General features: G+C 34.3%; 1 protein-coding gene across 1 annotated transcript in view; it reads left to right on the top strand.

Annotated features, from left to right (window-relative positions):
• The window catches only part of LOC106874592 (uncharacterized), a 71,169-nt gene that overhangs the window by 36,123 nt on the left and 23,783 nt on the right, over positions 1-11,263 (top strand). The window contains exons 2-11 of the mRNA XM_052971372.1: positions 1,181-1,334; positions 2,270-2,418; positions 2,720-2,867; positions 3,923-4,081; positions 5,650-5,795; positions 6,664-6,805; positions 7,750-7,892; positions 8,965-9,121; positions 9,618-9,866; positions 10,312-10,497. Of these exons, the coding sequence (XP_052827332.1) occupies positions 1,181-1,334; positions 2,270-2,418; positions 2,720-2,867; positions 3,923-4,081; positions 5,650-5,795; positions 6,664-6,805; positions 7,750-7,892; positions 8,965-9,121; positions 9,618-9,866; positions 10,312-10,497 (1,633 nt within the window). The remainder of the gene's footprint in view (positions 1-1,180; positions 1,335-2,269; positions 2,419-2,719; positions 2,868-3,922; positions 4,082-5,649; positions 5,796-6,663; positions 6,806-7,749; positions 7,893-8,964; positions 9,122-9,617; positions 9,867-10,311; positions 10,498-11,263) is intronic.

The following is an 11,263-nucleotide window of genomic DNA, read 5'->3' on the forward strand; positions in this document are numbered from 1 at the left end:
ATATATATATATATATATATAAATGTGCGTGTGTGTGTGTGTGTGTGTGTGTATATATATATATATATATATATATATATATATACAGCACACAAGAAGCTAAGAAACTGAAAAAAATTTGAGTTAGGGTGGTACATGTGAATGGATTCATATAAATTAATAATACTGGATGAATGTAAACACGGACAGTTAAGGTTAAAGCAAATTGATTGCTGATGTAATCAAGATGACAAATGAAACTATTATACAGCCAATTAGATGGTTTAACTGGAAGTGGTAAGCCAGAAAGCTGCACCAGGCCCAGTCCGATTTGGCTTGGTTCCAACAGTCAGATGCCCTTCCTAATGCCAACCAAAGTAAAATGTAAAGCTTTGTATAAGATTTGATGTGTTAGAAAATGGTTATCGTAATTGTATTAAAATACAGTTACACAGTGTTTGATAATGATAAGAAAATGTTAAGAGGGACTTTTTGTTTAAACAGTTTACATGAAAATGTTCAAAATAGGCAGTAAAATAAATTTATAATTATTTTAAGTTCATCAAAAATCATGATTGTATAAGAAGCATATATACAGAAAGAATCATATTTAAGTATTTTTACAGAATTTTAGGGGAACGACCAACCTTTCCATCTTTCATCTCCTGTCTCAAATAATAGCTTTGATAACTATATATATAGTTTATTTTCAAGAGATGACATGTTCTCTGTGTATAAGACACATTGAAGTGCTCAGTATTTTTGAGCCATAAGAAAATAGGAAAAATAATGACAAGAGACAAAAGATAGGTTATTAAAATATATTGTGTTGTAAAATCATTATGTGTGCAAAAATATATAGATATATAAATATATAAATACACTTAAAAATATATTAAAAATACATTATATATATTATCATTCTCGTTTTATATATATATATATATATATATATATATATATATATACACGCACACATGCATGCACACACACACTCGCACATGTACACACATGCAAAAAGAGAGAGAGATGGAGAGAGAGAAAATGAGAAAAAGAAAGAGAGAGAGAGTCATAATAGTCAAACATTGATAATAACTTTGTTGCTATATTATATCTGCCAAGCCATTTAAATTTTTGTTCATAATATACATACATATATATATACATATATTTGTTTTCTTTCTATTTCATGAATATTTACAGAACGCATCCAACTATTTCCTGAGAGTCGTATGACTAAATATGACTACAATGTCGAAGTTAAACTTTCAGTCAACAAAATCGACTTTTGGACCGCTGCTAAACTTAATTCCTTGCTTGAGGTCCACAACCGATCTGGGATTTTGACCACTGTGGTAAATAACTATTCTTCTCATTGTAACACTTCTTAATTCCTACCTCAAAAAATAGCATTGATAACGATTAATCAGAACTTATGTGATGCTGTAAACGTGCTGGTGAAGGTATGTGGCCAAGTGGGTTAAGGTGTTGCATTCATGATTACAAGACCATGGTTTCATTTCCTGGACCAGGCATTACATTGAGTTCTTGAGCAAAGCACTTCATTTCACATTTCTCCAGTCCACTCAGTTGTAAATGAACAACCTTACAATGGACAGGTTTCCCATTCAGGGGAAGAATGCTGTGATCTTGGTCCTTTATAAATCATGGAATATGGGTAGCCAGCCCTATGAGTTCTAAGACTTGAGGCCCTAAGTTACTCTACATGCGTCATGTGTGTATGAATAAGCTTAATGTATTCAATGCTCGGATGCATTTCAACTCATTAAGAAAGTAAAATGTAATGTGTCTTGAATGGCACAACAATGCACTAGAATACAAACAATGGACTAGAATAACTGTTATAATTAAATCATCCATAGTCTGATATAATATTTCGGAATAAAAATTTCTTCTTTAGATATCCCTAGGAATTGATTGAGTCACTGCTATTCATGACACATTATATTTTACAAACAATACACAATGCTTCAAGCGAACTACAATACTCTCCTATCATTGAGAAGGGTTAGAAGTAGGGACAGAAAATAATGCTGCAAGTTAAATAAAGAAATACAGCAAAGAAAGCCGAAAGTACAGGTATAAGTACACAGAATAATAGACAGATGTCGGGACGGAAAACTGCTCCAGCATCTTGTCAGTTATCAAGGCAATCGAAAAATGCTATGAAAATGACAGTTGTATATATGTGTGTGTGTATGTATGTATGTTTGTATATATATATATATATATGTATATATACAGGAATTGTCTTCTTTGTTTTGTACAGGTAAAAGACTTACATATCAACATGTTCCATGACAGAATCCTCTCACAACGAAGCAGGGATGAGCCTATCATGCCTATGTTGTATTATCCTTTGAGCGGTAAACTTATTGATGTGATCCGGGAGGAGATGCAGAGGCCAACATCATTCAAGTGAGTTACTGGTTAAATGTGATTGTGTTATAACATCTCCCACATACACATACAAATATAGATGCAATAATGTGAATACATAGACATATGTATATATGTATATATGTACACACACACACACACACACACACATACACACACATACATGTATACATGAATATATATGTAGGCATGCACACACACACACACATTCATATAAACACACACACACACGTTCATATGAACACACACACACACACACAGAGGTACATAGATGTATAATACAATATAACTCACACCTTTTTTTTTTTATTTATTTCAGATTGAATGCTGGCCATAATGAAAACATCACCTTTGCTGGAGAACATTTTATCGCCAAAAATATGAAGAGAGGTTTGATTCAAGTGTTGCAAGTCCCTGAAACCATTCACACCATCTTCACTGCAGGCCAAACTGAAACACGCTATGAGGTTTGTACACTTTCTTTTGGATAAATTGTATTATCTTTCTCTTCCATCATAAATTATAATGAATAATGAAGCAGATTTAGTATAACGATAACGAACTTACAGTTCTATATTTAAGAGATGAGGTATTATGTACATTATTTACATTATTTACATTTGATGTAAGGTATTTTTCCGATGTTATTATTATTATTATTATTATTATTATCATTCAGGTCACTGCCTGGAATTGAACTTAGAATCTTAGGGTTAGTAGCCACTACACCATATTCCGAGTTCGATTCCAAGCAGTGACCTGAATAATAATAATAATAGTAATAATAATAATAATAATAATAATAATAATAATAATAATAATAATAATAATAATAGTAATAATAATAATAATAATTATAATAACAATAATAACAACATCGGAATAATACCTTAGGAATGAGAACCCAGCTTCGAAATTTCCCCAAGACACCTGACGAAGGCTTGGAGGGTATATCAGCCGAAACGTGTTAACAAACAAGATGAGAACAAATATTCGTCAAATGTAAATAATGTAAATAATGTAAATAATGAACTTATTGTTTCCAGTGCTGAGGTGAATTGCGATTCTTCAGAAATGATAACCAAAACTGTATGAACAGTATGTAGAATATGCACAGGAAATAAACAGTGACTAAGTCTTTAAAAAAATAATAAAATGGGGTTGGAAAGCATCAGGTGAATTTCAGGAAGCATTGGTATTTTGAAGGATGTGGTGTTTTGATAGCTAACAACTGATGCAGGTAGTTTATTCCATGTTTCAGCAATTCTGAGCATGGAAAAGATGTTTTTGAAAGTCATGAGTGCTGTCTTGTCTTTTGATTCTGTAAGAATGTTCACAAGTGTTAAGACATACAGAATACAAGGGAAGTATGTGAATGTGTGTATCTGTGACTATTATCTACCTTATTTTGTCCCTTATTTATATATAAAATACTACAATTAGCCATCATTTTTGACGGCATGGGGCCAGCTAGTGTTTTAATAAAATCCAGTAAATTCTATAAATGTCCTCTGCTCTTCAGGCCAGTGTGTTGGGTTTCTGTGAGACAACTTACATCTATTCACCCTGCAATACTTCTACACTATGTCAAGAAGTCGTTAAGAGGATCAACTTGAAGAAATGTATTGGTACTCCACTGAAGAAAAACACTGAATTGAAACCACTTCTTGAGAAAATCAGGGTAGGTCCCTTATCCTTTCTTGTGTTCTGTATATTATTTTGTTGGTTCACCTTTTATTTCAATGAGAAGAAATGAAAGCCTGTGTTGAATTTGATGACAGAATATGGAGGTGTTCTCTGAGACCAGCCCTAGTTCTATATTGATTACCTGTCTACTCCTCTTTATATATATATCAAAAGGATGTGTTATAATACTATTCCACAGCCATACCAACAATCCAACATACATCCATCATCAGCTGCCCCACGGATATCCTTATGGTTTCGACACTTGGACAGTACCATTCAATCCGGCGGTGTCAACAGCACTAAAATAAGTGTTGTTTGGGAACAAAGAAACCACAACTTTCAAACAAATTTACCCAATGTACAACCGTATCGGTAAATAAATTCAATAAGTAAATTACAACCAACTCCTAAATACATAACTAAACAGCGACAAATCTATTAAGTCATATATATATATATATTGTTGATATCAAATTGTTTGACAATATATACATTGTCGCTGCAGATTGATATTTTATTTTACCAATTCCTAAAGGATGAAAACCAAGACTACTTCATCAGGATTTGAAAGCAGAATGTAAAGAGTCAGAAAAGATACTGCATGGCATTTTGTCCAATACTTGAATGACTCTGCCAGCCCACAGCTCTAATAATAGTAATAATAATAATAATAATAATAGTAATAATAATAATAATAATAATAATAATAATAATAATAATAATAATAATAATTCAGACAAATACATAACAAAAATAGCAGGACTTACAAATATATATAACATACAGAAAATTGCACTACTGGGTACTGCACACATTCTACGCAAAACACTTTCAATACAGTAAACGTAAGAGCACCACAGCAAACCACAGCACATACCCAAGGCGCACAGAGCTGCGCTCGGTAGTGAAGTGAAAGCACGTTATAAAAATAAAACTACTGAATAATAATAATAATAATAATAATAATAATAATAATAATAAGGGAGGTTAAGCAGTTGTGATCGCTGAAAAAGGTAGTAGTAGTAGCAATAATTGTCGGAGCCCTGGAACAATGAATAAAAATCTTGAGAAGTACATGGAACAAACAAGGGCTGCAATAAGGGTGGAGCACTTGCAGAAAGCAGCACTGCTTGGAACCACTTGGATACTCCAGATGGTGCTCGAAAAATAAGGGGTGTTACCTTAGTTCAATGGTAGTGAAGAGCTGACATCACAGTACATCTTCAGCGTTAGAAGCTGTGCAAAGACAATAAATAATAATAATAATGATAATCCTTTCTATTAAAAGCACAAGGCTTGAAATGTTAGAGGAGGGGGTCAGTTGACTACATCAACCCCAGTTCTCAGCTGGTACCCATTTTATCAACTCTGAAAAGATGAACAGCAAATAATAATGTCATACTTCTGTGAAAATTTCTAAAAGATTGTTAACCAAAACGACTCCAATTATAACATATTTAATTAGTTACCTTTTAAAATTTCTATTTCATTGAGTTCCCTCCAGTTTGTTTGATTAGTTTTCTGATATTTATTTGTTTTGTGTGAAAACCTTTGTTACAGAATGACACCAAGAATGATGTGGTTACAGTGAAGTATATGACTTATAAGAAGCAAAATGAAACAATCATTGAACGTGCCTCTGTTTACAGTATTCTCTATGATACCCCAACAATGAAACGTGATGGCCAAATCAGTGTCCAGTTTATGTAAGTAGTCAACAGTACATTTGTAAGTGTGTGTGTGTAAATGTTTGTATGTTGGTTTGTTTCTCTAGGAATGGACAAGGACACACAAACCAAGCAGTGACTGTTTCAGCACTGTGTGCAGGTGCTGAATTCTACTGGAATAAAAATAAAATTCTCCATTACCAAATGCAGTCTGTTTGCTGATGGAATCATGCAGTTCTCCAAGACTGTTTTGGTAGACCACTGTGTTGACTTAGACCCAGAGAAAACATGTTTGTTCAACACAGGCACATGACGAAACCCAAACCAAAATCTGCTCTCATCAGAAATCAACACTGTGGATCACCACTAGACATTCCAAGCAAACCACTTGACAAGTAGTTTGGTGCTGTGTAATCAGCCGTTGTCCCCTGGGTCTTGAAGCTGTAATTACAAACTGGACCATGATTCATTCTTTTATGGATTTCTCTCACATTTTTAAATCCATTCATTTTTCACTGTTTTCTTGAGGCTGTGGTTGTTCCACTTTCTGGTGCATCTCTTGCTAACCATCTAATTTTTCTAGATGACATTCTGTGCCTTGAAAACAATGTTATATAAACTATGTACCTGGGTTGATCTAACTGAGTACAGAAGGACACGATTTTTATATTCAGTATACCTTGGTAGTTTAACTGATTATAGAAGGTGGTATGGTTGACGTTTAGTATACCAGGGTAGACGAAACTGACTGAACTCAAGAACTGTGGTCCTCCACCATTCAGAGCCCACAGTTCTGCTCATATCTTCTCCATACTTGTGACCAAAATTTATATCTGATAAAGGTTTTCAATATTTAGACATTTCTTATATATTTTGTCATTTTTTTTTTCTATTCTTTCTTTTGCAGCCAATCCTTACTTCGTCGTTCCTCTGAGATTTCTAGCAGACCAGCACCTAATAACCTAACAGCATCGACAGGAGTTGAGTTGATTGCTGAAGTACCATTAAGATGTGAAAACATGCTCCCAACAGCTCAATATGTTAAACATGTAAGAACACTTCAGCCTCGATTTCATTCAGTGATCTGATTGGTTGACGTAGTTCTGTTGTTGCATGTAATTGGCTCTGTGTGTGTGAGAGAGAGAGAGAGAGAGAGAAAGAAAGAGTATGTGTGTGGATGTGTACGTGGGCGTTGTGATTCCATGACTTTGTCACCATCTTAGTGAATGATGATATTATGTTTACATTCCTGGTTAGCATTACAAACAGTTGCCTCTACTTACAAAAACCTATGCAATAAAAATTTCCTTTATTTGAAAAACAGGCAAAGGTTGGCAACAGGAAGGCCATCCAGCCATAAGATTCAACCTTAAATAATTATATGTGCGAGTGGATATGTATCTCCTTGTCTTGACACCAAATGGTGGTTTTAAAAAGAATGTCAGTTTTGTACATGTGAGGACATTCATTTCCAATCTTTTGAAATAAACACGTCTGTGCGTCATGCAGATGGCACCCATGCCAGTAGCATGTAAAAGCACCCATTGCACTCTCGGAGTGGTTGGCATGTTAGGAAGGGCATCCGACCATAGAAAACCATGCCAAATCAGACTGGAGTCTGGTGCAGCCTTCCAGCTTACCAGCCCCACTCAAACTGTCCAACCCATGCCAGCGTGGACAACGGATGTTAAATGATAATGATGATGATGATGATATATATATTAAAATGTTTGCTTGACAACCATGGTGTCAACCCCCTCTGCATAGCATCTGGAAGAAGTGCCTTTACTATAGCTTCAGGTCGACTAACCTAAGTGCCTTGTGAGAGAGTTTGGTACACACGCACTGCTATACACACACACACACACACACACACACAAAATCCAGATGAAAACTTAAATTGAGGCCATAGTGTAATAAAGAGGAATGCTAACAGTAATGATCATTTAACAACACAAGATTGTTTTCTGATGTTGATTTATCTGTTTTGTAGGTTGATGATCTGATTAGAGCCTACAGGGAAAGCAATTCAAGTCTTGCTTACATCATTTATGAAATCAAGAACCTTCTGAAATGTGCTGATCAGGAGAAATTGGATGAATTGATAAAAAAATATGCAAATGATCGTCAGAACTTGTAAGATTTTATTCCTTTTTATTCAGTTTTTTTCCTTCTGTTCATTTTGGTGAAGTCAGGTGATGTCAGCATCAAACCCTATATTCTTTAAAGCCATCAGACATCAACAAGGGAACATTCAAAGATAGTTGGGGTGTGATTCTTCTAGATTGTAGATTCATACAAACTGGAATCTCTTGCAAGAGACAGTTAATGGTTATAATAGTTAGAATTGGTAGCTATAAAATCAGGCTGAGTAAAAAGTAACCAACGTTTTGAAACATGAAATTCCTCACAATATATTTCAACAATGCAGAAATTTTATTCATTAAAGTAAGTACCATTACAATCAACACATTTTTGCTAACGAGTTACAAGTTTATTTATTTTGGTAACATAAAAATCTGGTGTTCTGGAGCTGATGAACTCTTTGAATGCACTTTCAGCATCGGTTTGACTTTTTAAATCCTCTCTTGCAGGAAACGATCAAGGTGCTGGAAAAAGTGGTAGTTGGTAGGAGAAAAGTCTGGGGAATAAGCTGGGTGGGGAAGAACTTTGCAGCCAAGTTTCCTCAACTTCTGGAACATCATTAGTGAAACATGTAGTCAAACATTGTCATGAAAAATGATTGGCCCCGCTTCTGTTGACCAGTCTGGAATGGAGGAATAGCAGTTTTTTGTTCATTTTGGCAATTAAATGGCAATATGTTTCTGCAGTAATGATTGTAACAATGGTGAAAAAAATATCAATGTTAATTTATTGATGCATTTGGGTAAGTCTATGTCTGTGTTATCAGACAATTGCAAAAAAAAAAAAAAAATGTTTAAAAAAATTCAAAACTGCAAAAATCCAGTACAAATTCTTCATGGTTCAAAACATTACTTACTCAACCTGATAGCATGTAGTGTTGTGATTTTAATAGTGCCAAATGCAATCACATACTGACCAAAGATGTTGATAAAATTTTACACTTGTTTTCATTTAACATTTTTAATTAAATATCGTGTTCAATATTTCTTCTGGTTATCCAACAAGACGGGTGATGGATATTAAATATTGTTCTGTTTATCTGATGTAATTTTATTTCTTTCAGGCTGCTATTGTGGGACATCATCCCAGCTGTTGACAGTGAAGTTATCAGAAAAGTCTTGAAGATAGTTAATGTTGATGTACTTGAACAGAAACCTTTACTTCTAACCTGGTATGCTGAACATCAAACTTTCGATAAAGAAACATTCAACATTATGAAGGTATGTATAACTATACTATGGTTGAGTAGCTCTTTCTAATCCTTCTAAAATATTTCTTCAGTATAATCGCAAACATAGAATCAACCTTGTAGTAAATTCCCTGATGTTTTACTTTTACACATTCGCATATAAGATAGCTACCAACTATATTGATTTAGATAAATGTTCATGTTGTACCCTCACTAATTTTGTTGTGGGGAGTAAACCCTTCTAAAACTGGGGATGCTGATGTAGCTTGATGTAGTCTTTTGACTTTGTTGCTTTTGTTGAACCATGCAAAAGATGGATATTAAATGATGTTGACAATAATGAGGATAATATGGTTTTTCAAATAAGAAAGGACATAGAATAACTCCCATTCTCTCTGATGTTCAGACATCAGTTTGTTTCAATGTAAAAATGTATTCCAAAATCAATCATAAAAAAAAAAATTGAGTTATTTTTTTTCTAGAGAAATTTTTCTGACTGGTTCTCTTCATAAAATTTATCATTGTAGCAACTGGCAACCGAGATTCCTGCTGAGAAAAAAACTCTGAAAACCTCTGCCTATCTGGCCCTCAGTAGCTATGCTCATAAATGTATTAAGATATGTAAAAAGCTGAGGCTGAAATACAAACATGAGAGTGGCTTATTGAATTCTACTGTTGCTGAGTTCCCACATGTACCACATGGAGTTGAAATACTTCTGAAGCAAATCAAAGAGGAAATCAGACAACACAATGAAACTAGGAAAGAAATGCTGTCTGTGAGTAACCATCTTTCACATTTGTTTTATCATTACTCCCTTTCTCTCTCTCTCTCTCTCTCTCTCTCTCTCTCTCTCTCTCTCTCTCTCTCTCTCTCTCTCTCTCTCTCTCTCTCTCTCTCTCTCTCTCTCTCTCTCTCTGTTTTATTATTAATTTTATTATTAATTACTGTAAGGTGGTGAGCTGGCAGAAACGTTAGCATGCCTGGCGAAATGCTTAGCAGTATTTCGTCTGTCTTTACATTCTGAGTTCAAATTCCACCAAGGTCAACTTTGCCTTTCATCCTTTCAGGGGTCAATAAATGAAGTACCAGTTGCATACTGGGGTCAATCTAATCGACTGCCCTCCCCCCCTAAAATTTTGGGCTTTGTGCCTAGAGTAGAAAAAAATAAAAATTATTAATTACTGTTTATCACCTGTAATGTTTTCACCTTCTTTTTCCAGTATTTCTTAGGCTTGCTGGAAACTTCTCAAGACAAAGTACTTCCTTTGAAACTTTTGAGAAACTTTGGAGATCCAGAAAGCTTACCAATACTTATTGATATCATCAAAAGTGAAAAACCTATGATGCTCCGTAGCTTGGCTGTTGATGTTCTGTTAAGAATGCCTTTGGATACCTTGGTTCAAGATGTAAGATTCCTTATTTTCTGCTTTCATCACCAAACAACCAACTGTTTCATATGTATATGACACATTTGTATTCACTTCCTTTAACTTGTAACTCCAGGGTCCACACAAACACCTCATCACCACTATTTTACCTCTTCCCTGCTCAATACCGATTCCTTCACTGCCGTCTTTTCTAAAATCTGAGGAGCCATATATCTCCTCTACTACAAGAAACTGGTTCTGCAATGGCTTGTCTTCTCATACTTTAATCTTGCATCTCCTAGCATAAAGCCGTCTCTTTTGGAGTTTGTAGAGTTGCAAGCTGTATGGCTAGCTCACTTGCTCTGGTGCCATGAAAAATACCCAGTACACACTGTAAAGTGACCAGCATTGGGAAGGGAATCCAGCAGTAGAAAACATGCCAAAGTATTATTATTATTATTATTATTATTATTATTATTATTATTTTATGTTTGACTTTTGTTTTGCATTTGTACAAGTTGGATCCAAGTCTCACCCAGAGACCTCAAGAGACAACAAGTTAGAAGTTCATGTAGGTGTTATGCCTAGGGTACCATATATTTGGATTTGTACAGTTTTGTTCAAGTGAATGTTTAAGAAACCATAAGAAAATTATGTGTTTGCTTTAAAATTTGAGATCACATAGACAGTATTTTACGTAGGATATGGGCAGTTCCCATGAGCACTATCTTTTGAACTTCAATTATTATTATTATTATTATTATTATTATTATTATTATTATTATTATTATTATTATTATTATTA

Source organism: Octopus bimaculoides, chromosome 10 (assembly GCF_001194135.2).
Source record: "Octopus bimaculoides isolate UCB-OBI-ISO-001 chromosome 10, ASM119413v2, whole genome shotgun sequence".
Lineage (NCBI taxonomy): Eukaryota > Metazoa > Mollusca > Cephalopoda > Octopoda > Octopodidae > Octopus > Octopus bimaculoides.